Below are 27,898 nucleotides of genomic sequence, written 5' to 3'. Positions count from 1 at the left end.
CAATTGAGCAGGAAACTCTATAATATGCCTATGTGGGGCAAAAATTGTGACCAAGAGAGCAGTTTTTCTAGAAGTTTTCCAGGTATTGTTTCCCCCTCTCCCCACTCTGTTGTTTGAATCTCCCACTCTAAGCTGAAACATTCCGTGCAATACACACGAAATACATCAAGAAGAGCTGAAATACATCATGACCTTTGAAGGGTCATTGTGAAGAAACTTTGAATGCAAGAAAACATTTGAAACCCACTGAATGAAGCCAAAAGATAGATTAATATTTTGAAGTTTGAATGAAGTGTGTAGCTGAATATATGACTGAATGAGAAGGGTTTGAAGCAGGCTGAAAAAATGTCCCGAAGGGAGCAAATTTTGAAAATTCTGCATTCATCTCTATGAGACCAAAATTGTGTAAATCGTTGAATATCTCTGAAAGTATAAGTGAAAAGTTTCTGAAAAGTCATAGCAGACTTGTCCTCACTGAGACACACATTTTGAAGTTTGAACGGTGAAAATCGGTTGAAGTTTGTAGGAGCAGTAGCGGTCTAAAAAAACGGGCAGAAGAATGAAGAAGAAGAAAAACATTTTTTTTGCATTCACAGCAATAATAGTAAAAAAGAAACGGACGAAAAACAATAGTGCTCTCTTCCTGTGGCCGAGGATCCTATTAAACAGTATTTATTCTGATGGTCTCAGTTGATATGGTAAGTTGTAAAGTGGCATCAACATCAATTTGAGTCTTTTGAGTATCATAACCAACAAAATTTCCTCACAGTAATTTTATTGAGGACTTTACTTACAAGTATCAAAAACAATACAAAACTAAATGTAATAGAGTATGCAGAATATACACTCATAGAATCCAAGTGTCTTTGTGCCTTTTTCATTATTTTTCCTCTCTGACGTGCTGGTTTTGGTTTTAATGGACAGAAAGAGCAACCAGACCAAGCAGCAGAGGAATCACACTCAGTTTGTCTGATGGAGCTGAGTTACACAGGGTGGTGTTACAGCATTCAAGAGCAGAGAGCAGTCCTGGATCACCAAGGACTGATTTAAAGAGGAAACCCAGCAATTTCATATTAGTTTGATCTTCACAAAGGTTTGCAGACGCACAGCCATAGAATGGACGGGTTATGCCATACTCAGTCCCTGTAAAGATAAAACGAAAGAGATCAATCTTTTCATTTCATCCTAGTCTCAAAATCACCACTGGAGGGCAGCAGAGACATATTCAGTGAGTGAAGCTGAACAGCTGCATCATGAAGACTCACCGTTAAGAACAATGCAACGGTCATCAATGCCCACGCACTGAAGTTCCTTCAGATCAGACTGAGGCCGTGGATAACGGGTGACACACTGCAGACCGTTCGGCTCCTGTTCATCAAGAACTGAAACAGAAGGAGAAAGAAAGTCACACTGATTTACCTGAAAATGTAAACTTGAGAGTTGTGTGTGCAAAGAGAGTTTTAAAGCTGCCAGTCAAAACAGTAAAATCTACTTACAGGAGACATCTTTTTTGTTGCAGCCGTCCGTGGAGCAGCACTGAAAAGAAGCACTCATCCTGGCTTTATAATAGCTCAGTGAAAATGATTGGTTGCCTTCATTGCAGAGGGAAGTTGGTAGACAAGTCCTAGTGATGAAATAGTAGTCTGGCGGAGTGAGTGTGAAATCTAAACACAAAATGAAAGGAAACATGGATCCATACAGGAGAAGATTACAACTTACATTGACAATAAGTGACTCACAGACACGTTTATTGCTCTTACATTGATAAGCAATTGTTGCACAGTGAACATCAGGAGAGCTACAGGGCTGCGGCTCTGTACTGGTCTCCATACCAGACATGAGCTCTTCTTGCACACACTTAAGAGCTTCAGCTGTAGAGAGGGGAGAGAGGGACAAACTTTGTGTGTTAATGAGGAAGCATCACAAGACTGCTGCAATGAAAATAAAACATCAACAGACAGTAAATGTTACACAGCAGTGCAGCTGTCATTTCATGAAGCACTTTAAAATGCAAACAGAGAAACACATGCAGACTTTGTTTTTAACGGATCATAACACAGGATCTCTAAATGCACAGGAAATGGACCAGATAAATTCCTCTGCTGTCAGATAACAAAGGCTGGTTGTCAGGGCTTTAGCACCTCAGAGCTTCCACTGTACGGTGGGTAAAGAGGGACAAACTATGCGTACAAATGGAAACCATATGCTTTGGCAGGGTTACAGGACTGCTGCAATGGAAAGAACATGTCAACAGACTGAAAAGGTTACGCAACAGGAGACCGGTCATTTCAGGAATCTGTTCCAACAGAGAAAAACATGCAGGCACGAGCTGTAAGCATGTTCAGGAAGAGACCAGACCACCTCCCTTCTCTTCCTGGTTTTGTTCCCCCTGTGAGGACCCCACTCCGCACCACCAGTATTTCACAAACAGAATCTCTAATTCCAAGAGTTGAGTTACCAGAGCTGAAGAGCATCCAGATGAGAGGGACACACAGAGTCAGCTTCATCTCGATGAGTCTCTGAACAGACTGTGAAACTTCATCTGATACAGAGCCTCTGATTCAGAAGAGGAGGATACCTCCCTCTGTGGGCGTCTCCAACAGGAACTCTCAAACTCTGCAAACAACCTTAATAATCCACATCTGGAGTTCCAACAAATACGACAAAAACTGGAAAAAGAAGGAAAAAATTTGAGGCTAGAACGATAAAGTTCACCCTCAAAGTCAGAAAGTTTGTTTATCTGGATCACGGCTGAAGATGTTTCTGCAGATAATGAAGTGAACATATACAAAAAAAAAGAGTTTCCACTCCCTGTTTGATTCCTTGAGCACAGCGAGTCAGAACCTGTGTCTGATTGGATGAGGAGCTGTCAGTGTCTCTCATAAAAGTAGTTCCCTGTTTTTGTTAAGAGAAAAAAACCTCACTGTGAAACGTATCAACGTCAAAAAATGCTGCCGGGGGGAGGTCCTTTGGGACCACTTCTGCTGCACCCTGATAAGACTTGCGCCTCAGTTTTACTTGCACTTAGACATCCCTACATGGTACCAACTACTCTACACAACACACACAGAGACCCTTGGGGGGTGGGCCAAGTGGTATATGGTGGGCAGGGCTCTTTGAGCTAACCACCTGAAGGGCACTGCCCCATGAGCTACGCGGTCCCCACTCCCCAATTTTAACTTTTCTTTTTAACTGCATTCGGATCACCAACATCCACACACTACAGAGCAGGGGAGGTGGGGTAGGGGGCTCTTCTCACACCCCTGTTTCTATGGTGCCCCCTGGGGCATGGGGTAAAGGGGATCCGCTGCCTTGGGTTTTGGGTAAGTAGCACAGCGGGGTTCCTGCGGCGCCCCGGGGATGCCCATGGCTTTATATTTACTTATTTACTTATTTATTTATTTATTTTTATTTTTTCATTTTTTTTCGCTATGGCGTCACGCTATTTTGTAACTGATGCGGCTATCACCGTCCAGCTAACGCACTGGCTGTGGAAATGTAAACAGGATCAGGCTTTACCAATCCAACCCATACCAAACTGTACAGATCCAAACCAGACTGCTTGGTGGAAATACAGTTTTAATGACTGAAAACACATTTATATGTTTTCCACCTCGATTGGCAATTGGTGAACACAGCACTTCAGAGTTTCAAGGCTATGAGCTGAGAAACTGTTAGTGTCTCTGATCAAAGTTTCTCTCTCCTCTCTGGATTCTGCCTTCTGTCTGCTCACATCTGTCCCCATAGGACACAGTAACTCAGGCACCTCTGGAAACCCCAGTGAGTGCTAATGTAGAAAGTTGAAATCAGTGTCTTTAAAAATGATTAAAGAACAAGAAAAAAATAGAGACCCCTGTAATGTATTATTTATTTAAAATAATAAAAAAATATTTTAAAAAAACAAACAGAAATAATACTAAATAAAGCTGCAAGCAGTGTTAGACAGGTCCTCGGGGCTCATGCCGGTCCCCCCTGCTGTTCTGTCATTCTGTGCGTCTCAATGAAACGAACATTTTGGTGTTGGTTTCATCTCTCTATGATATACCTAGCCCCTGTTAGTGCTGTTTTAGTGTGCCTAGATGGCCCTCTAGTATATTATATATCATATATTATATATTATGGGATGTTGAGAGTCAAGTTTGGTATCATATCTAAATTTTGGGTGCTCATAATGTGTGTCCCAGTTTTGGTCAGTTTCTGAGCATGCTTAGGGGGTTTAAAATAAATGATCAGAGTGTAGAAAGGGTAAAAATGTGTGGAAATGTAATTTTTAAAGGGAAATAGCCGACCTCCTGTCTGGTATAGGTCAGGATGTCAGCGTATGATTTTTTGTGTCGGTGAGACAAACATTTTGATGTCGGTTTGATGTCTGTAAGACATTCCCAGTGCAAACGAGAGGCGTTTTAGTGTGCCTAGGTGGCGGTGGAGAGGAAATTATGGGATGTTGGAGGTCATACACGTTATATATATAATACAATTATAATGTGTGCATGAAAAACAGCATTTTCCCTTCTTTAGTTAGTCACATGAGCAGCTGCACTGAACTCCTAATCAGTGTGTGACGTCATCAGAGCAGAGAGGATTCAAATTCACAAAAGGTTACAAACAACTTATCATTAAGGCCAGAATGATGAGCTAATAAGTGTAAAATATATGATACTTCATAGTAAATTTTTTTAGGAATCCATTCATTTGATTTTTAAAGCTGTATAACTTTTACGTTCTTGTCCAGAGGCCTAAATCTGCAGCCTGCACTAGATGAAAAGTGTTTTCCCGTCCGTTTACATGGAGGGAGCTGGGAGGGTTCACTTACTTTGAGTGCTCGTCATTGAAACACCAGGTCTGAAATGTCCAAGTCCCACTCAACTTTTGTGGAGCAGGGTCTAGTCTGTCATGTGAGCAATTTTCAAGCCCATACCACTTATGGTTTTGGAGGAGATAATTTTGGCAGAAAGGGTAAAAATGCAGCAAAGTCTTATTTTGAAAGGGAAATTGACAACTTCCTGTTTAAGATAAGTCAGGGGAGTCATTGTATGATTTTTGCATCTCAATGAGACGAACATTGTGGCATTGTTTGATGTCTGTACGACATTTCTACTGGCCGATAGGGCTGTTATAGTGTGCCTAGGTGGCGCTAAAGAGCATATTATGGGATGCTAGGAGTCGTGTTTGGTATCATATTGAATGTTTTTGTGATTGTGGGATGTGTGCCATATTTGGTGAGCTTTTGAGCATGTTTAAGGGGTCTAATAAGTTTTCAAAGCGCGTGTGGAATAATAATAAGAAAGAAACAACACTTCCTCACAGTCACTGTATTAATTAAAATATGGTAAAACTGTACTGGCATGAAAAACAAATTCATAAACACAAATCATCAGACTTAAAACCAGTGTTTTCAGGTGATTTCAGTATCTGTGAAGAGGATTCAACATCAATTTGAGTCTGTTTCATAACCAAAAAAATTCCTTACAGTCACTTAAACGAAGACTTTACTTACAAGCATCAACAATAATAGAACGTAAATCTAACAGAGTGTATTAATTTCCCTCCCTGACATGCTGTTTTTGGTTTTACTGGATCAAAAGAGCAACCACACCAAGCAGCAGAGGAATCACACTCAGTTTGTCTGCTGGAGCTGAGTTACACAGGCTGGTTTCACAGCATCCAGGATTAGAGCGATGTTCTGCATCAGCGATGAATGATTGAAATATGATTGCCATCAATTTTGGATTCGCTTCCTCTTCACACAGGTTTGCAGACATACAGCCTCTGGATGGATCGGTAGGATCATCTGTAAAGATGAACAAAGATAAATTATTCTTCCCGTTTGGTCCTTTTCTCAAAAGCACCACTGGGGGGCAGCAGTGGAATATTTAGTGAGGTGAGTTGAACAGCTGCATCATGAAAACTCACTTTTTCTTATACTGCAACGGTTCTCAATGCCCACACACTGGAGTTTCTCCAGATTAGACTCATACCCTCGTTTTCGGGTGAAACACTGCAGACCATTTGGTTTCTGTTTATCAGGATCTGACACAGAAGGAGAAAGATAGCGACACACTTTGATAAACTGAAAATGTAAACTGGAGGGGGTTGATACTGTATCTCAGTGTGGGCGTTTTTTGAAGTTTACCAAGAAAGTTTTAAAGCCCTACTTTCCTGGAAGGGAGAACAGAAAAATCTACTTACAAGGGATAGGTTTGTTGTTGCAGCCGTCTGTGGAGCAGCACTGAAGAGAAGCAGTGATCCTGTGATCACCAAAGCTCATTGAAATCGATTGGTTGCCTTCATTGCAGAGGGAAGACGGTGCACAGGTTCTACTGAAGAAATGGGACCCCGATCGTTTGGTTGTGAAATCTGAGCACAAAATGAAAGAGAACATGGACTCATACAGGAAGAGATTTCATCTTAAATTGACAATCAGTGACTTGAAGACATGTTTTGGTTCTTACCTTGATAAGCAATTGTTGCACAGTGAACATCAGGAGACTTACAGGGCTGTGGGTCTGTAACACTCACAGTACTGAACATGAGGTTTTCCTGCACACACTTCAGAGCCTCAGCTGTTAAAGAGGGGAAATGAGGACAAGCTATGTCTACTAAAAATATCCACAAGCCGGGACAGCGAAAGTGAATGTTGACAGATTATAAGAGTTACACAACAGACGACCTTCATCGAGTCCAGTTGACATTTCATGAATCAGCTCAAAATATCAAAAGAAAAAACACATGAAGACTTTGTTTACAATGAAAATGTTCAGTTTAAAGCTAATGCAAGCTATAAGTTGGCTGTTCAGGAAGAGACCAGAACGCCTCCCTTCCTGTTTTGCGGTTTGTTCCCCCTGTGAGGATCCCACTCCTCACCAGCAGCAGCTCACAAACAGGATCCTTAAATGAACTTTGAATAGATCAGGGTAATCCCACTGCTGTCAATAAATCAAGTCTGGTTCTGATCCAAATCATTTCAGGTTAAATCAAAGCTCTAACACTTGCATAAAGCCTGATGGGAAAGGGTTACGATACCAGAGCTGAAGAGCATCCAGATGAGAGGGACACACAGAGTCAGCTTCATCATGATGAGTCTCTGAACAGACTGTGAAACTTCATCTGATACAGAGCCTCTGGTTCAGAAGAGGAGGATACCTCCCCCCTGGGCGTCTCCAACAGAAACTCTCAAACTCTGCCAACAATCTTAAAAACTCACGCCTGGGGTCGCAACAAATACAACAAAAACTGGATTAAAGTTTTCAGGGGATTCAAGTATCTGTAAAGAGGCATTGGCATCAGTTTGAGTCTGTTTCATAGCCAACAAAAGTTCCTCACAGTCACTTTAAAATGAGGACTTTATTAACAAGCATCATAAAACAATACAAAACTCAATCTCACAAAATATTAGAAACAGATACACTCAATAAATCCAGCTGTCTTTGTGTCTTTTTTTTTTCCTCTCTGACACGTTGGTTTTGGTTTTAAAGGACAGAAAGAGCAACCAGACCAAGCAGGAAAAAAAACAACACTTAGTTGGTCTGCTGGAGCTGAGTTACACAGGCTGGTTTTACAACATTTGGGAGCAGAGAGTCGTCTTGGATCACCAAGGACTGATTGAAAGAAGACAGCCATCAGTTTCAGATCAGCTTGATCCTCACAAAGGTTTGCAGACGCACAGCCGTAGAACGGATGGATTACACCATATTCAGTCTCTGTAGATGAACAAAAAGAAATTATTCTTTTCATTCCTTTCTATTCTCAAAAGCACCACAAGGGGGCAGCAGAGAAACAGCTGTTACATGATGAAGATTCACCGTTAAGAACAATGCATCGGTCCTCAATGCCCCCACACTGCAGTTTCACCAGCTCAGACTCAGCCCATGGATAACGGGTGAAACACTGCAGACCGTTTGGTTTCTGTTCCTCAACATCTGAAATAAAAGGAAAAAGATAGTGACAAAGATTAACCCAAAATTGTAAACTGGAGAGTTGCGTGTGAAATTTGCTATGTGAAGTTTTAAAGTTGTTCTTTCCTGGCAATGAAATCAGAAAAGTCTACTCACAGGGGATAGGTTTGTTGTTGCAGCCGTCTGTGGAGCAGCACTGAAGAGATGCAGTCATCCTGAAAACATCGTAGCTAAATGATAACGACTCGTTGCTTTCACTGCAGAAGGAAGACTGTGCACAGGTCATTGAGGTGAAATTCTTCTTCAGGTCATTCTTATTAAAGTCTAAGCATAAAAAAATAAAGTAAGCATGAATTCATTCAAGAGAAAATTTCATCAACACAATAAATGACTCAAAACAAAAACACTGTTCTTACGTTGAAAAGCAGCTGTTAAACACTGCACCCCAGAGTTACACCGGGATGGGATTTTATTACCCTCATCACCGTCTCTGGAGTAATACTGCACACACTTCAGAGCTTCAGCTGTCAGAGAGGAGAGAGGAGGACAAACTATGTATTAATGAGGCAGCATCACAAGACTGCTGCAAAGAAAATAAAACATCAACACACGATAAACGCTACACCAGAGGGGAACCCTCTGGGCCTTCAAGGTCTTCAGTGAAGGCATAATAAAAAATATTGAAAGAATTTTTGTACTCCTAAATAATTATTTTATTTTGTTTTATTTTATTTTATTTATTAATTTTACTCACTGAAATCATAGCAATGAGTTTTATATTATTTTTATAAACTTGTCCTGGCAAACAGTGGGTTAATATAACTAAATGGAAAATGGACCAATCACAATTTTCCTTTTGATGGTATCTGGGTAAATCAGCGACACCTTCTGGCAGGCAGGGCCTTCAGCAACTGCAACGAATGCCTGTGTAACTCAAGCGAATGTGGACACAATTTGACAATGACAGCTGTCTTAGCCAATCATATTTTGTTAAGTTGTGGGCGGGATCATTTCCTGTCATCTTCCGGGGATTCGCGAATACTTAATGGATAAGCGCCTAACTGTAGCTGTGAGTGAGTGAGGAGAAAAGAGAAGATCTAGTTGGCAGAACGTGAAGAGAAATGGCGGAAAGTAATGGAGAAGACTGTGTGGTTGCTGGATTACTTGAAACTCCGTTTTCAAGGCTGTCTTTTCAAGGAATGCTTGAAATTGCGCTGAAAGCTCGCCAGCTCCAACCTGGTCTAACCTCGGCACAGGGCAGAGCGTACCCTCCGCAGCTGTAATTTGGCGACAAGCGCACATGTGCGCACATGTCAACAAAGCCTCAGAGGCAGGTTTCCAGAGTGTCAGGCACATTTTGATGCAATAAACAATCACAGCAATCAGTATCTAATGTAACGGTCTGAACCAGCATTTACGTTTGTGTCTATATCCACTGTCCCGTCACATTTGATGTCGGATCAAAGCCGTTTTTCATAATGGAAAGTTAACCTGACGGCAGCTGGAAGTTTGATGCACATCTTTCAAGTCACTAATAAACACCCTTTACATCTGGTACTGAGTATATATCTGGCTTCTCTCGTTTCATTAAAATCAAATAAAAAAGGAGAAAAAAGATGGAGAAAAAAAGAGACAAAATAAATGTAATTTACTCTGGATGTACCTGTTATTTCCCATATTCCTCTATTTTAGTCTTTATTTTTAACGTGATCTAAAAAGATGGAGTACATTGTTATAAAGAGGATGAGGAGGAGACACCTGGACAGTATACAGTAAATCACTAAAGGTACACATGATTTAAACACAAATTTGTGCTTATGCACTGTTCGTGAATGAGGCGGATTGTGAGCGTAGTGATTGATTTTAAATTGATTTTTTTTTTTCAATTTTTTAATAATATTAAGTTGTGTTAGGTATTGCAGTGTTCAGGCACATGATCAATTTGTAATACCGCAAAACTATCAATATACTGAACTTCCATTTCACATGATTCTGGCTATTGGTTTTATTTCTTTGTTTGTTTATTGCCACGTGTGGTCCCATGGTCCTACTAAAGGCCCGGTGGCTGGGGCCACGGTTTGCCACTGCGCTACACAACAGAAGAAGTTATTTCATGAAACTCTTCGAAATGCAAACAGAGAAACACATGCAGACTTTATCTAACTGCCCAGGAAATGAGTCAGATAAATCCCTCTGCTGTCAGAAAACAAAGGCTTTTTATAGCATCAGCACCTCAGAGCTTCCGCTGTACAGAGGGTAAAGAAGGACAAACTATGTGTACTAATGGAAACCATATGCTTTGGCAGCTTTACAGGACTGCTGCAATGGACAAAACATGTCAACAGATTGAAAATGTTACACAACTATAGACCCGTCATTTCAGGAATCGGATCAAAAAACCAACAGGGAAAACTTGTAAGGAAGAGACCAGACCACCTCCCTTCTCTTCCTGGTTTTGTTCCCCCTGTGGGGATCCCACAAGGGGAAATGATCCAAGTCATTTCAGGTTGAATCAAAGCTCTAACACTTGCATAAAGTCTGATGGGAAAGAGTTGAGTTACCAGAGCTGAAGAGCATCCAGATGAGAGGGACACACAGAGTGAACAGACTGTGAAACTTCATCTGATACAGAGCCTCTGATTCAGAGGAGGAGGATACAACAGTTTCTACGCACCCTGTTTGTTTTCCTCGAGCTCTGCAAGTCAGAACCTGCGTCTGATTGGATTGTCCGGAAGATGAAGAAAAAATCAACAAATGGAAGAACATTAGGGGCTCATAGCCAAGCCCAAGCCCCTCATTAGGAATTAAATGTTGTATGATGAAAACATTTTAAGGAAGCTTCAGAAAAGAGTCCGTCATAGCTCCCAGGCACGGTGGACCCCATGGAGAAGGAAAGCAGTAGGAACCAAGAGAAAAAGGGGAGGGGTGAGGGGTGTATGCAGCAAGAGCAAACAGGATGTTGCAGGCTCGGAGGGTTTAAATACTGGCTGAGGTGTGGTTGTGCTCCTGAAACTCTGCCAAAAGCGCCACCTGTTTTCCCTGAATGAATGTTAACACTAGACATGTACCGATCGATCGGTGTCGATTTCCTTAATTTTGGGGGATCGGTGATCGGTGATCAGGGGTTGGTGATTGGCCCACCCTCACACTTTATTGGTTGTTAAATTTAAAACATAAAGATTTTATTGTTTCACAGGTATTGTTCAACAACTTTCAATAAAATAAGACTGGAACATTAAAGGTGTGTATATATATATATATATATATATATATATATATATATATATATATATATATATATATATATATATATATATATATATATATATATATATATGTCAGTTATAAAAAAAATGCACTGAAAAAACAAAATCTTATTGAGTGTTTTTGTCTTGCATTTAAGTGAAATTGTCATGTTATACTCAATATGAGCCACATTTATCCTATCAGTCCAGAAAGATGTAAAATTTCCAGTTATTAAAGACAAAAATGAGGTCCGAATGGTGTTATGAAGTTCTTGCAACAGACACAATGTGAGGAGGGGGCCTCTTGTGTCAAAGTTTACCTTTTTCACATTAGCATGTACTATGGAAAAAGGGGGCCTCTTGTCAATTCATTACTCCACACTGCTGCTATTCTTTAAAGGTGTAGTCAGCGGTTTGGGAGAAAACGAGTGGAAAGGTTGTTGATAACTAATTCAGACCCGCCTCTTCCTTCATACCCCTGGCTCCACGCCCGAAAGATGATGGACATGCATCGTCATGGAAATGACCGTGGAAACAGCGTAGCAGACCAACATGGCGGAGGCTGGACCAGCGAACGCTTGAGGGTCATTTCGCTATAATACGTGAAGCCGTATTTATTTCTTTGAAAGTAGTAGTAGTGTGACGAGTTTTAGTAGTATTGTAGCAAAAGATATTATAATATTAAGATATATAAATATTTTCTGATCAAAGACGTGCGATGCTCCACAATAGAAAGGCCCAGGTTGTTGAGCCATTGAAAGAGACTTGACCCGCAGATGTACGACGGAGTGGGAGGACGCTGTCCTCAGCAGATTTAGCTGCAATACTTGCCGGCACGGATTGAGGATTTTACCCATGTCAAATATCTGCTGAAAAATAACGTAAAAAAATGTGAAATGAGGTCCAGAGCTCACGCTGGACTCTTGTAGCTTACCAACCTCCAGAATTCACACATACACCACTATCAGACACCACTAGCATTTTACAGTAAGACAATCAATAACATAAACACTGAACCAGTATCATGTCTCACAAGAGCAAGGCTGGAGCTACATATATCAGTACAAAAATCTACCAAATAATAATAATAATAATAATAATAATAATAATATAACAATACAAATAGTAATAGAAATAATTATAATACAAATAATAATAATAATAATATATTTTATTACAGACACAGATAGCCCCACCCAGTGGTTCAGACTTTCCAACAGTATGTTGTGAAGAAATGTGTCTCCATTTAAAAGAGAAGTAAACTGATTTACAGTATTTTTTTAATATTAATTTATTATATTTAATTTCTTCTTGTATATTTGTTGTTTCAGTTATCTTACCAAAAATGATGTGAAAAAAATAAAAAAATAAAATAAGAATAAAAAAAAATAATCACCCATGCTGTTATGGTCTCCCTGCAGCAGCTGTTTCAGACAGTAAATATAACTCACAGAAACAGTCAGACTCTACCCTTGGATGTTATACATATGCATCAGTACTCAATTCATTCTATACCATAACCAGCCTGACAGTAGGTCTAAATTGAAAACAATAAATGCACAAATGATAAGCAAAGACCTTACAACAGTGTGAAGTTGAATCATTGGTTTTTAAGCTGCCATTGTTGCAGTGCTGCTTTGATTATTACAATGGGAAAATGGGAAAATGTTTAAGAGGAAATGAGTGAGGGCAATACACAGCATCATGGACACAACAACTATCAAACCATCACACAAAGCAGGTTGCTTTATAAATACTGTGATTACATCTGTGGTTGTAGTGCACCATTAAACTCTGTGACATGCTGGTTTTAGTTTGAATGGACAGAAAGAGCAACCAGACCAAGCAGCAGAGAAATAACACTCAGTTTGTCTGCTGGAGCGGAGTTACACAGACTGGATCCACAACATTCAAGAGCAGAGAATAGTGATTTTGTCCAATCATCAACTGAACGAATGAGTACAGCCTTGAGTTTCAGATCAGTGTTGCCTTCACAAAAGTTTGCAGATGCACATCCTTGAAATTGAGTGGCCGAGGACTCTGTGGATAAAAACAAAAAAATCATTCTTTCCATTTCTTCCTTGTCTCAAAAGCACCACTGGAGGGCAGCAGAGACATATTCAGTGAGACAGGCTGGACAGCTGCATCATAAAGACTCACCGTTTACAACAATGCAGCGGTCCTGAATTCCCATACACTGTTGTTCCCCAATGTTAAACTCAGCCCATGGATAATGGGTGAAACACTGCAGACCGTTTGGTTTCTGTTCATCAAGAACTGCAATGGAAAGAGAAAGATATGTGGGACAAATTTACCTGAAAATATTAACTGAAGAGGGTTGAAGACGTCTTCTACGACCTTTTGTTTTGGGGGAAAAAAGGAAAAATTTTCAAATTTGCACTTACATGGTATAGTTTTGTTGTTGCAGCCGTCTGTGGAGCAGCACTGAAGAGATGCAGTCAGCCTGAAATCATCGTAGTTGATTGAAAATGATTGCTTGCCTTCATTGCAGAGGGAAGACGGTGCACAGTTCCTTTTGGTGATACTCTCCTCCAGCTGGTTGCCTCTAAAATCTAAGCGCAAAATGTTAATTTTGGTTACCTGTGCAGGGGATTTCATCTTAAATTGACACACTAATTGACTAAAAAACACATTTTTATCCTTACGTTGCACTGCAACTGTTAAACACTGCTCGTTGGTGTTACAGGGCTGTGGGACTTCATCGGTCCTATCATTTGAAGTGTAAGAACCCTGCATACACTTTAGAGCTCTCGCTGTAAAGAGGAAAAACAGACACAAGTTGTGTGAAAACTTCCTTTTTTATCCACATCATCTAAAATTTGTGTCGGCTTTTTTGGTTCTTCAAAGCTTGTTCAGAGACACCGAAATGCCTTGCTTCTTTTCCGGGTTTGTTCCCCCTGTGGGCTTTCCACTCCTCCTAACCAGCACTTCACAAAACCTGATCCCTAATTCAGCTGGAAATGAATCAGAGTAATCCCACTGCTGTCAGTAAACCAAGTCTGGTTTTGATCCAAATCATTTCAGGTTGAATCAAAGCTCTAACACTTGCATAAAGCGACGGGAAATAGTTGAGTTACCAGAGCTGAAGAGCATCCAGATGAGAGGGACACACAGAGTCAGCTTCATCACGATGAGTTTCTAAACAGACTGTGAAACTTCATCTGATACAGAGCCTCTGATTCAGAAGAGGAGGATACCTCCCTCTGTGGGCGTTTCCGACAGGAACTCCCAAACTCTGGAAACAGCGTTAATAATCCACACCTGGAGTCGTAGCAAATACGACAAAGACTGGAATAAGAAGGATCCAACTCTACAAATTACTGTCTGATCCATGTTGAAAGAAAATATGAAATGAGCTGTGTGGAGTTAATCTCATTCAAACCCTACACTTTAAAGATCCCATATTGTGCAAAAATCACTTTTTTAAGTCTTTTAGTGAAATTTGTGGGTCTTTGTCTTTCCTCCCAGCCCACAAAATGTGATATTTAATGACAAAACCTGTACTTAGTAGAGCTTGTGAATGTAAAATGCTGACCTAAAACGAGCTGTTCGGATTTGGGGGGTTTACTGATGTCATTCCCTTTTTTGACCAATCAGGAGCAAGTCTGACCTGAATGGTCCACCGGAGCAAATACCCTCAAACCCTTCCCTGCCCACTTCCCTCCCCGCTACTGGAGAGAAATCTCCCCCCAAAAGATCAATAAAATAATGCTCTCAAATCAATTAAAAATGCTCTTGATTTAAGATAAGAAATTAATCCCGTACAAAAGCATGCAGCCCAGACTCTGATGACTTCAGGAATCGCAACATGGACTTCACAAGACCAGTTCCCAGTCGCATCACACTTAGGCCCCGTTTACACGGAGACTCCCGCAACGATTCTTCCTTTGCGTTTTCAAATACCACCCGCGTTTACATGAGGACGGCGTGAAAACGATCCGCGTTCATACGACTCCAGGAGGAGAAGTCTCCTCTTCTGTTCTTTCTTTTTCTGCCGTTTTGTTGTGTGAGACGGTCGGCAATCCAACCATAACGCGCATTATCGCCAACTACTGGCTCAACTTGAAATGTGGCTGAGCGCGGAGCCTGCACCTAAAACTGCGAGTGCGCATGCGGTGACGTCAGCGTTTCACCCTGAGACGCTCCGCTCTGTGTTTACACGGAGCTGGATGGAGGAGCAGATTCAGATCTTTCCACTCTGGGGAGCGTTTTCAAAAGTTTGCGTTTTCACTGAAAACGCAACGTGGTCTCGTCTAAACGGAAGGCCAAAACGCAACGAAATGTTTGCGGAATCGACCATTTTCGGCGTCGTGTAAACGGGGCCTTAGAGTGGAACCCAGCTCTGCAGACATAACGTCACACACCAACACACACACTTGTCTGCCAGCTCCGTGGGAGAGGAAGAGGAAGAGGGGAAAGAATGATGCCAGCTAGGTGTATTTATTGGCAACTGCCCCTTGTGGTAGGGAGTATAACTCCCCATCTTGCCACATTTGCGAAATACAACATCTGTATTGTAGTCTTTGTTATTTTACTTTCAGAAACAGCTGCTGCAGGGAGGTGATAACCCTGAACAGAGACACAAATCAGGTCTGAAAGTGAGCCATAATCAAGAAGGAGCTCGTTCATTCAAGCCTTCGGGTCATCCACAGACAAAGAATGTTGTAACTCTGCCAAGTAAGTTTTCCCCCTTATTGAGCAATACCAAACACCTGAACCACCTCAAATGACTCCTTGGATGTACTCTGAGCCTCCTCCTGAAGTCAGCACAGCTCCGCACAGATGAATGACGTAATTTTAGCAGCCTCACCCCCTCGTGTGTTCCTTTTCAAGTGGAAAGTTTTCACATGCCTCACCTCCAAAATGTTCTGATTTCCACACAGACGCACAAACAAACAGGGGCACCTAGTGTCCAAAATACAAAAATACCTGCATTTATTTGATATATCACAACAAGGATCACCGTGATAACTAAGGGTAAGTATTGGCAAAAACCTCACTGTACAATACACGTCACAATATTTGGGTCACGATACAATATATTGTGATATTCTACACAGTTAAGTATCTGATGGAAAACAACTTTTCTATTTTATTCTGTTTGAATAAAACTGATGTCACTTGGTGCAACCAATGTTACTCATAAAAATCTATTACTGTGCAAAACAAGACTATGATTTGATTTCATCAGTCTACTACACTGTAAAAAATAAGCTTTAAATGATTTTAAACTAACTGACTGAGCATTCAAGTTTTTTGAATATACTTTAAGATTATATCCCTCTAACCACAATTCAAAAATGAACAAACTTGTCTAGTGGGTTTTAATTTCATCATCTTCAAATACAGTCAATGTATTGTAGACACACAGGAGGTTGAGAGTTAGGAGGTGATTGAGATTTAAGCAAAGGGTATGTTCTTGGCAAGTAGTCAAAGTGACATTTTTTGTTTCATTTGATCCAGTCATGTCATGCCATGTCCTTAGCTGAACACACTTTCACACAAATATTTGCCTTAAACTGAGATGCTCCTTCCAGCCGACAAGAAACAGGTTTTATATTGTGATGTACACTCACCAGCCACTTTATTAGGTACACCTTGCTAGTACCAGGTTGGACCTCCTATTGCCTTCAGAACTGCCCTAATCCTTGGTGGCAAAGATTCAACAAGGTCCTGGAAACATTCCTCAGAGAGTTTGCTCCATATTGACATGATAGCATCACACAGTTGCTGCAGATTTGTCGGCTGAACATCCATGATGAGAATCTCCCGTTCCACCACATCCCAAAGGTGCTCTATTGGATTGAGATCTGGGGACTGTGGAGGACATTTGAGTACAGGGAACTCATTGTCATGTTGAAGAAACCAGTCTGAGATGATTCCAGCTTTATGACATGGAGCGTTATCCTGCTGGAAGTAGCCATCAGAAGATGGGTACACTGTGCTCATAAAGGGATGGACATGGTCAGCAACAATACTCAGGTAGGCTGTGGACTTTAAACCATGCTCAGTTGGTACTAAGGGGCCCAAAGTGAGCCAAGAAAATATCCCCCACACCATTACACCAGCAGCAGCCTGAACCGTTGATACAAGGCAGGATGGATCCATGCTTTCATGTTGTTGAGGCCAAACTCTGACCCTACCATCTGAATGTGGAGCAGAAATCCAGACTCATCAGACCAGGCAACCTTTTTCCAATCTTCTATTGTCCAGTTTTGGTGTTGCTGTGTGAATTGTAGCCTCAGTTTCCTGTTCTTAGCTGACAGGAGGGTCACCCGGTGTGGTCTTCTGCTGCTGTAGCCCATCTGCCTCAAGGTTGGACGTGTTGTGTGTTCAGAGATGCTCTTCTGCAGACCTCGGTTGTAACCAGTGGTTATTTGAGTTACTGTTGCCTTTCTATCAGCTCCAACCAGTCTGTCCATTCTCCTCTGACCTCTGGCATCAACAAGGCATTTTGTCCCACAGAACTGCTGCTCACTGGATATTTCCTCTTTTTGGGACCATTCTCTGTAAACCCTAGAGATGGTTGTGGGTTAAAATCCCAGTAGATCAGCAGTTTCTGAAATATTCAGACCAGCCTGTCTGGCATCAACAACCATGCCACGTTCACATCTTTATTTAGGTTTAAAAAATGATCATCCAGCTTTACTATCTTGACACGGTTTGCACAGGTTACAGAGCAGATTGGTGGATAAAGAAGCTCCAAGAAGTGATTCATTTGCACAGTCATGGAGGCGATGAGGTGGTAGAGATGGGACCCCTTCCTCACTGAAGACTTAAATGATGATATTCTGAAGGGACATTGAAAAGGTCTGGTGGTTTATTGCCAGGTGTTACAGTCTCTTTCAGAGGATGGAGTGGCAGTTAACATGAGGAATGGCAAAATCCAACAAACAACCCTTCCAACCTTCCAGCCCAGCTGAGGTTTGAGGTGGACTCTGACGATCCAAAGTGGTTTCCACTGTTGATGATGAACTGGGAAAAGTTGGGATGGTGAGACAAGCTAATAGCCTTCCATACCAAATTCTAGCATTCACTTTTGGGTTTCCAAAAGTTCCTTATTATGACTTGAGAAGGAAGATTTGAGTGGAACAAAAGCAGAATCCAAAGAGGAGGGGGAAACTTTGATAAGAGACACTAACAGCTTCTCGTCCCATCAGGCGCAGGTTCTGACTTGCCAAGCTCGAGGAAACAAACAGGGTGTGTGGAAATTGTGGTCTCCTCCTCTTCTGAACGAGAGGCTCTGTATCAGATGAAGTTTCACAGTCTGTTCAGAGACTCATCGTGATGAAGCTGACTCTGTGTGTCCCTCTCATCTGGATGCTCTTCAGCTCTGGTAACTATTTAAACAAAGTCTGCATGCTGTAGAAATTTTCAACTGCTGCATGAAATGACGTGTTTTTATTAATAAACACAGTTTGTCCTTCTCTCCCCTCTCTACAGCTGAAGCTCTGAAGTGTGTGCAGGAAAACCATCACACAGCCCCACAGCCCTGTAACTCTGATGTGCAGTGTTTAACATTTGCCTTTCAAGGTAAGAACCAGAAGAATTTGTTTTTAAGTCATTTATTGTGTCAATTTAAGATAAAGTCTTCTCCTGCACGGATCCATGTAAACTTGTTTGTTTTTGTTGTTTTTCTGCTAAGAATTTAGTCACACCCATCTGTCGAAGAATACCACTAGTAGGACCTGTGTACCGTCTTCCTTCTGCAATGGAAGCAACCAATCATTTTCACTGGGCTTTGATTATCTCAGGATGACTTCATTTCTTGAGTGCTGTTCCACAGACGGCTGCAACAACAAAAATATCTCCTGTAAGTACATTTTTTTTGTTTTCTCAGACAATAAAGATTTAAAACTTTCTTTGCAAATTTCAAAATACACACACACCCAAAGACTGCATAGGTAAATCTGTGTCACATATGTTTTTGCTTCTGTTTCAGATCTTGATGAACAGAAACCAAATAGCCTGCAATGTTACACCCGTTTTCCATGGGCTGAGTCTGACCTGGTGAAACATCAGTGTCTGGGCATTGAGGACCGCTGCATTTTTGCAAACAGTAAGTTTTCAAGATGCAACTGTCTGTCCTGGCTCACTGAATGTTTCTCTGCTGCCCCCAGTGATGCTTTTAAGACTGGTAAGAAATGTAAAGAATATTTTTCCTTTATTGTTATTTACAGTCTCCGGCAGTTCGGGAACCTATCCACTCTACGGCTGTGCCTCTGCAAACCTTTGTGAAGGTCACACAGAGCTGAAATTTAGTGCCTTATTCTATCGATCATTTCAAGGTGATTTATCACGATTCTCTGCTCCTAAATGTTGTGAAACCAGTCTGTGTAACTCAGCTCCATCAGACAAACTGAGTGTGATTTCTCTGCTGCTTGCTCTGGTTGCTCTTTCTGTTCATTAAAACCAAAACCCGCACGTCAAGAGGTATGATAATGAAAAAGACACAAAGACAGCTGGATTCAGTCTTCATTTTTGATCGCCTATACATTTGTCTTATTTTTGGAAAAACACTGTGTGTGTGCCTGTTCCTAACTTTCTGTCAGATTTAGCTTTTTTTTTGTTTGTTTTATGATGCTTGTTAATATATTCTTCATTTAAAGTTACTGTGAGAAAATTTTGTTCGTTATGAGACTGGCTTAAATTGATGCTGTCTCTTTAAAACTTGCGAAATCAACTAAAATCATTGGTTTAAAGACTGAGGTTTGCATTACTTCCTGTCTATGGCATCTTGGCCTTGTTTCATTGTATTGTTGTTTTCATTGACTACTGTGTCTTTTAACCGTCCTTTGTGATTGTGTGCCCTGTCCTTCTGATCTGTTTCACCTGTGTCTTGTTGCAAACTGTGCTACCAGGGGTTTTCTTATGATTAGGTGAGCTCATGTTGGGCTTGTTTCCCTTTTTGGATTTATTTTGTGGAAATATCTGTTAAATTACTTTTAAACTTCTTATTGCTAATTAAAAAGAGATAGAGCGTCAGAACTTTTCCAGCAACAGGTCTTTCCTCCAGAAAAATGATGTCGAAGAAAATCAAGGTGAGGGCAGTGAGTAGTGTTTCCTTTAGCATCCAGACTCAAAGCCATAAACGAACCAGAAGTCCAGTAGGTGGCAGTGTTGTGCTGATAAACACCTTGACACCTTTTCTCTGTGAGCTGCACACTTCATGTTTCCATTTTCGAATTTCGAACAAGGTATAAAGATCTAAGTTATAAGAGTTGTTTCTTTAATGGTTTTTGTTTTCTTGTTTTTTTTTCTGCTTAAACACATTGTGCATCTTATTCCTCTCTGTTCTGTTGTTTTGTTATGTCTTTAACCTGTTCGAATAAACAAACAAATGAAATGAAATCAAATGTATTTGTTGATTATATCAGCTGATCTGTTTGCTGTAAGCAGAGAAAAACAGTCTTAAAATTATTCAACTTCCATTGCAAATTGAAATTACTACCTGAATTTCAAAAACATGGTTGCAATATCAAATCAAATGTGGCTATACCCAAAACCTTGACTTACCCTGTGCTTTAGTTTTCAGCAGAGAGTACATCTTTGGTAAGGCGTCAAAGGGCCTTTTTTCTTGTTTTATTATCTGATCCAGTCATGACATGCCATGTCCTTGGCTCACTGACACACTTTCACACAAATATTTGCCGTTAGCTGAGGTGCTCCTTCCTGCCAGCAAGAAACAGGCTTTACATTGTGATGTAATTCTTCTCTTTACACCTCGCCACCCAGTGGAAGTAAGGAGCACGTATCTTTACATTTTTTGTCGTAATTTTTTTCTGGAAAAGTGGACCCAAGAGCAACGCTCCTGGTGGTCCTGGTGATAATAAATTATCATAACAGAATTAATAATAATAATAATAATAATAATAATAATAAGAAGAAGAAGAAGAAGAAGAAGAAGAAGAATGGCCATTTCTTAAGAAATTGCACTATGAATGCTGAAAATGGTTGAATGAATTGTTGAAACACTTGCACTGACCTAATGAATGAAGAATACTGAATGGGCCTGGCAGGAACTATTAGATACAAAAAAATTAATGAAAGATTGAATGAAGAAACTGACAGAGTTTAAATGTTTGAATGAAAGACTAGATGAATGTCCAAAGTTATGTCTACGAGTGATTGAATGAATTCTTGAAAAGCTTGCGCTGAACTGACAATGCAGAATGCCGAAGGAGCCCGTCATGAACTCATGCACGGAAGGAAATAAATGGATAGGTTGAATGAAATGGATGGATGAGAGAATTTAGAAGTTTGAATGGATGAATGAATGAATGAAAAGTTGACTGAAAGAAAATGAGATCAATAAAATACGTGCCAACGTAAAATATGTGTTTTGTCGAGCTTTGACGGATTTAAGGCATAAATAGCCAGCCTGCTCTGGTGCGTCTGATAGAGTGTCCGCTGTCACGTCAGCAGGTGTTTCTGCTGATGGGAAAGGTACAACAAGTGTTGTGCTAGTTTGCCATAAGTTTGTTTTCACTGTTGTGACCAATAAACATGTAGCTACAAAACGCCTTTGATCGACTCTTGTTCTGAGGATGAAGCCTGAGCGCTGTCCAGCGCCACATCATGTTGTTCTGTTGGGACAGGTTATTGTTTTTACTCATTGTGAGTGATGATGATAACTATATAAAAACAGTATTGAATGATTCGGGAATCCTACCTTGGATTGACAAAGCTGTTCTTGTTTTTTTTGGTCGTGGTTCAGGCTCTGAATCCGAACTCTCGTCCTCTGTTCTTCAGTCAAAATCACTACCACCGATCTGTCAGTATCTCTGTGTTTGCCTATTTGATGTCTGAAAAAACCCTGATAGCGGCGGAAAAATCTCATCAGAGAAATGTTCTGTCTCACGCCACAGCCGTCTGTGTTACACCAGCAGTGTTTAGAGGAAAAAAAGCTCAGAAATCTTTAGTGCTTCATTAGACAACCTTACAGGCTTCAGAAAACAGAAATTCTCACCCTTTTTGAATAAAATGCAAAAAGTTATTTTTTTCTGTAAGTTTTCATCATTCCTCAGACTCAGTTTGCTCATCAGCACAGTCACTTTAAGCTTGAAATGGAAAAAGTTCCTCTTCCTTCAGCACATTGTGGGCAAAGGCCTTTTTCTATCACAATATTAGACATTTTCCACCTGCTCCGTAGGATGCGAACACTTATAACACAGAACAGAGCCAGAATCAGTTTTTGAAAAGACTTCACTTTTTCACGTTGGAAAACCGTAATATAATACTGTTATCGCAATATGAAGGAAAAATACCATGATTTAAATTTTTGGCCATATCCCGCACTCCTACTATTGATTCATATTCTCCACAAACCAAAGATTGTATCAGATCCACTATGTCACAAACACCAACAGAAATATAATAATTGAAAAGACCATTCAAAAGCTATAACATGAGTTTTCCACACATAGCAGTGAAATTACTGTTTAACAACTGTGTGGGATCAGGTTTGCTTTGTTTATAAGTCAGTGACACAAAAAAAGTTTCAGTCAAGTTTTGGTTTACTCTAGGTAATTATTTGTAGAAAAGTCAATAGACGTGTTGCAATGGATCAAAATCTAATTGATTTGATTGGGGGTGACTAAAGCTGTCTGTTTGTTTTGAAAATGCTCCAGATTCAAGTCCACTTCAGTTCTATCCCAAAACCTAAGTTCACAACATTATTAAGTTTTGAGGGCTAAAAAAGCCAAAATGAATACATAAATAGTTGTATAGTTAAAAGAGGGAATGGAGGAGACATGGACAGGGGGTGGTGTGGATAAGGACTTGTGTAAAGAGTCAATTTCCGACTGAAGAATGAGAGGAAGGAGTTGCATTTGTCAACCCCATCATCGATAGGGTTGAGTAGTTTGCTATTGGTTTGGCCTTTTGGTTAGGGATGTCCCGATCAGCATTTTTTGCCCAAAATATTGAGTACCCGCTGATACGGAGTCCTGATCCAGTTTTTGGGTTTGGAGATAACTTTTGCTGAAGAAGTGAGAAAGTCTGTCCAATCCAAAAACTGAAGACACTGGGGTAATCATCAGATTCTCAAGTTTCTGAGTCGACCTAAATGTATCAAACACAAAGCTGGAAAATGTCTCAACATACCACAAAAGACAGGAGAATTTCATCAACATCGCTTTGAATCCCAGTTAAGTTGAAAAAAAAAAATCTACGCTTCTTACGGCTTCCAGCAAACCCTGAACGGTGGACAACTGTTAGCATGTAATACAGAATCAGAATCAGAATCAGAATCAGAATCACCTTTATTGGCCAAGTATTTTCAAGAATACAAGGAACTTGACTCCGGTTTAAACTGCACTCTCTCAGTACAAACGTGGATAGAATTTACAAGAGTAGAAAAAATAGAGTTTAAGTAGTAGAAAAAGAATAATAATTATTACAATATTAAATAAAGAACTCTGCACAGAGTAAATACAAAATATATACACAATATATACACAATTTAAGTTAGGAAGATAGTGCACTGAATAAATGTCATAAAAAAAGTGCAATTTGCAACAGGGAATGAAAATGGAAAATGAATGTGCAATAGAAACAGAAACAGAGAGACTGTGGCTGTACATGAGGTATATATGTTGTTTATGGCAGGTTAACTGTTCATCAGTGTGACAGCCTGGGGGAAGAAACTGTTCCTGTGTCTGGACGTCTTGACGCACAGAGCTCTGTAACGCCGGCCAGAGGGAAGCAGTTTAAACAGTTTGTGTCCGGGGTGTGAAGGGTCTGCAGAGATGTTACCAGCCCGCTTCCTGGTCCTGGACCTGTATAAGTCCTGGATGGAGGGCAGGCTGGCTCCGATGATTTTTTCTGCAGCCCTGACAGTTCCTTGCAGTCTGTGCCTGTCGTGTTTGGAGGCTGAGGAAAACCAAACCGAGATGGAGGAGCACAGGACAGACTGGATGATAGAGGTGTAAAAAATGATGAGCAGGTCCTGGGGCAGGTTGAACTTCCTGAGCTGTCTGAGGAAGTACAACCTCTGCTGTGCCTTCTTCCTGATAGAGTCTATGTGGGAGGTCCACTTCAGGTCCCGGGAGATGGTGGATCCCAGGAACCGGAAGGAGTCCACAGTAGACACGGTGTTGTTCAGAATGGTGAGGGGGGTTTCTCCTAAAGTATGCTAACATCAGAGGCTGCCCTGAATGCAACTCTCAGAAGATGGACAGAGACTTAGTACATATTAGACACCGACGGGACTATCTCATGTTTTTCCCCTTTCATGGAAATATTTATTTTTCTACAAACTGGATTATAACTTTAACTGACCCGAACCATCCATGGTGAGGGATCAATCTAGTAAAACGCCAGACAAACTTCTGTTGTCAAACTGATCTCACCATTATCACATCCTCACATGTTACTACGGACTGTACAGCTTCAGTGAAGCAGGCTGCTAAACCGAGTGTCTGAACAGAAAAGAGATACCGTGGATAACTGAGATGGCATAAACCTGCGTCCTACCTTCTTCCCTGAGCTTTCTGGGCTCTGTCGTCCTATCTCTGTCATTATTCATCCATTCTTTTGAAGCCCGGAAACAGTGGAGCAGCCTTTCCTCTGTAAGTGAACTACGTTGCGTGTTGTTTTGGGGTGTTTTGGTCGAGCTGAAAAACTCTTGAAAAGATCACAGAGCATAGATGTGGCTGTTGGACTGTCTTCACTTTCAAGTTTGATGTATTTCCAAACTGCTGACACGTGCCAGTCACGGAGGTGTTTTCGCCATTTAAACCGTTTGTCCCTGTGGAGATACCGTAGGGTGCTGTAAAGCTGATGTTATTGCTGTAACATATCTGGTTGTGCACATGTGCTCTGTAACAAAGCTAAGTGTGGCTGCTGTTCTCCATCACTGTACCTTATTTTATCATTTTCTCATCAACTTTATGAAGTTGGACGCACTTATAGCGCTCGGTTTTACTGATGCGTTGGCATTGTCTTGTGTTCCCGATCACTGATACTTTAAAAAGTGCAAAAATCAGCCTGATCCAATCCAAGGTATCTGCCTGGATAAGGGCAGATTTGTACAGTTGGAGGTGGTCTGTGTATGCTTGAAGATGTACTGTGAGTCTGGCTTTCTTAAAGAGTCTTTCAAGTCTGCATTTTTGTGCTTTCAGATGGTGGAGGTCACAGGTGAACCAAGGGGCTGAGTGAGTAAAAGTAACTGTTCTGGTTTTTAAGGAGGCTAGTGTATTGAGGCAGGTGAAGAGAGCATTGTTATAGTGGTTGGCAAGGTGTTCTTGGCTAACCGATGATGGAGGGGGGGTCATGGTCATGGAAGTACAGACAGAGGCAAGGCAAGGCAAGGCAAGTTTATTTCTATAGCACATTTCAGCATGGCAATTCAAAGTGCTTTACAGGCAGAACAAATTATAGAAAACAATTAAAATTCAATTAAAAATGAGATTTATTAAAAAGATAAAATAAAACAAAACAACAACAAAAAAAAAGATTAAAATAGATTTTGAAACAGATTTTAAAAAACATATTTTAAGATAAAAACAGATTTTAAGATAAAATTTGCAGTGCAAAATCAAAGACAGGATATTAAAATGAATTGTTAAAATGCTCTAATAAAAAACCTCACACTTCCAGACAGAGGCTGAGAAGTTTTGGGGCAGGATGGAATTGATGTCTCTGAAGGGTATGGTGCATTTTTCTTTGGCGGAAGGGACAGGGAGGTGGATATCAAACACTATGGTGAGGTGGTCAGAAATGAAGCTGGTGAGTTTTTGACGGGTGAGACTGGTCCGAGGTGTAGCCATGGGAGTGGGCGGGGAATTTAACATGTTGTGTGAGGTTGAGAAAGAAGGAGGCTTTTTCGCAGTTATTGTTGTCAATATGGAAGTAGTAGTTTGAAAGCAATGTGTTCAAATGATTCAACAGAGAGAGTGGAAATTGGAGGGCTAATTTTGAAGTGCTTCTTGCAATCAGAAGCAGGCTCTGATTTGCAGTGCTTGGGACAACAAATGATCGGCAAACAAATTTTGACATTGACTTGGTCCATGGAAACAACTTCAGTCATCATATAAACATAATAATAAGAAGATAAAGAAGAAGATGAAGGAGAAGAAAAATAATGACATTAACATCTGCAAAGTTTGAGAGTTCCTGTTGGAGACGCCCACAGAGTGAGGTCTCCTCCTCTTCTGAATCAGAGGCTCTGTATCAGATGAAGTTTCACAGTCTGTTCTGAGACTCATCGCGATGAAGCTGACTCTGTGTGTCCCTCTCATCTGGATGCTCTTCAGCTCTGGTAACTCAACTCTTTCCCATCAGGCTTTATGCAAGTGTTAGAGCTTTGATTCAACCTGAAATGATTTGGATCAGAACCAGACTTGGTTTACTGACAGCAGAGGGATTAGCTTGATCATTTCTTGTTAGGGATTGTGTTTTGTGAGCTTCAGTTTAAACAAAGTCTCTGTGTGTTCCTCTGTTGAAATTTTGAACTGTTGCCTAAAATGACCGCTGCACCTGATGAAGGTTGTCTGTTGTGAATCGTTCATAGTCTGTTTCCATTTTCTTTTCATTGCAGCAGTCCTGTAATACTTCCAAAGAGATTGAGATTTTTTTTTTTTAAGAAACATAATTTCTCCTTCTTTTCCCTTTTTACAGCTGGAGCTCTGGAGTGTGTGCACAGTTTGGACCCACAGTCCTGTAATCCTTATGCTGGACCCGATGAAGGTCTACTGTTCTCTAACATTTACAGTTTGTTTACACTTTTTCATTGAAGCAGTCCTGTAATGCTGTCAAAGGAAATGTTCTTTTTTTTTATTAATAAACATCATTTTTCCTTCTTTCTTTTACAGCTGGGAAGTGTGAGCACAGTTTAGACCCAAAGCCATGTAACTCTGATGAGCAGTGTTTAACAACTGCCAATCAACGTAAGAACCAAAAATGTGTTTTTAAGTTGTTCATTGAGTCAGTTTATGATGGTGTCTTCTCCTACATGGGTCCATGTACCCTTTAACTTTTTGTGTTAAGATTTTAGAAACAATCAGCTGTCTGTGAATTTCACCACAAAGATCTGTGCGCCGTCTTCCTTCTGCAATGAAGGAAATCAATCCTTTTCCCTGGCCTGTGATGGTGCCAGGGTGATTTCATTTCTTCAGTGCTGTTCCACAGACGGCTGCAACAGCAACGATATCCCCTGTAAGCAGATTTTTCCGTTTTCTCTGCCAGAAAAGTACAGCTTTACAACTCTCATAGTAAGCCTCAAATCACATTTTAAGATGAGTTTGAGTCACATGACTTTCTCCTTCTGTTTCAGATCCTGATGAAGAGAAACCAAACAGTCTGCAGTGTTACTCCTGTTCTCGATCCAATCAACCTTGTAACATTATTCAACAGTGTGCAGGCACTGAGGACCGCTGCATTCGTTTCAACAGTAAGTGTTCATGATTTAAACTGTTCAGCTCACTGAATATTCCTCTGCTGCCCTCCAGTGGTGATTTTGAGACTAGGGAGAAATAGAAAGAACTTTTTGTTTTATTCCTCTACAGTGTCTGATCCTGCTGGTGACACTCCACTCCATGGCTGTGCATCTGCAAACCTTTGTGAAGGTGACACTGAGCCAAAATTCAAGGCTTTACTCCTTCAGAGTGTTCTAGATTGGGCAAAAATAAAATTCTCTGCTCCTGAATGTTGCGAAACCAGCCTGTGTAACTAAGCTGTAGCAGATAAACTGAGTGTTATGTCTCTGCTGCTTGGTCTGGTTGCTCTTTCTGTCTA

General features: G+C 40.7%; 2 protein-coding genes across 4 annotated transcripts in view; both read right to left on the bottom strand.

The window, feature by feature from the left end:
* Window positions 1–363: 363 nt before the first annotated feature.
* LOC141789418 (uncharacterized) overlaps window positions 364–27,898 on the bottom strand; it is a 71,158-nt gene continuing 43,623 nt past the window's right edge. The window contains exons 1-5 of one of the 2 annotated variants that reach the window (XM_074668816.1): window positions 2,459–2,609; window positions 1,761–1,871; window positions 1,497–1,664; window positions 1,266–1,382; window positions 364–1,143 (exon numbers count right to left, since the gene is read on the bottom strand). In XM_074668816.1, coding sequence (XP_074524917.1) covers window positions 914–1,143; window positions 1,266–1,382; window positions 1,497–1,664; window positions 1,761–1,871; window positions 2,459–2,507 — 675 coding nt within the window. In that variant the 5' untranslated portion in view covers window positions 2,508–2,609 and the 3' untranslated portion in view covers window positions 364–913. Of the gene's footprint in view, window positions 1,144–1,265; window positions 1,383–1,496; window positions 1,665–1,760; window positions 1,872–2,458; window positions 2,610–27,898 lie in introns of those variants that run through there. The other variant, XR_012598208.1, reaches the window with a different exon arrangement.
* Window positions 3,893–14,309, bottom strand: LOC141789419 (urokinase plasminogen activator surface receptor-like). Of its 2 annotated transcripts, none has more exons than XM_074668818.1 (5): window positions 14,239–14,309; window positions 6,453–6,563; window positions 6,190–6,357; window positions 5,914–6,030; window positions 3,893–5,791 (listed from the first exon to the last, which is right to left on the bottom strand). In XM_074668818.1, exons 1-5 carry the CDS (start codon window positions 14,285–14,287, stop codon window positions 5,571–5,573), a joined length of 666 nt encoding a protein of 221 aa, XP_074524919.1. In that variant the 5' UTR covers window positions 14,288–14,309; the 3' UTR covers window positions 3,893–5,570. The 2 variants fall into 2 exon arrangements, with proteins under 2 accessions (XP_074524919.1, XP_074524918.1); XM_074668817.1 differs by lacking the exon at window positions 14,239–14,309 and adding an exon at window positions 7,024–7,121 and having other exon boundaries at window positions 3,894–5,791.

This window comes from Halichoeres trimaculatus, unplaced genomic scaffold (assembly GCF_033239565.1).
Source record: "Halichoeres trimaculatus isolate MK-OKI-2021-1 unplaced genomic scaffold, fHalTri1.1 fHalTri1_scaffold_4, whole genome shotgun sequence".
Classification (NCBI taxonomy): Eukaryota; Metazoa; Chordata; class Actinopteri; order Labriformes; family Labridae; genus Halichoeres; species Halichoeres trimaculatus.
The sequence above is the reverse complement of the archived record's forward strand: the minus strand, read 5'-3'. Positions and strand labels throughout refer to the sequence as shown.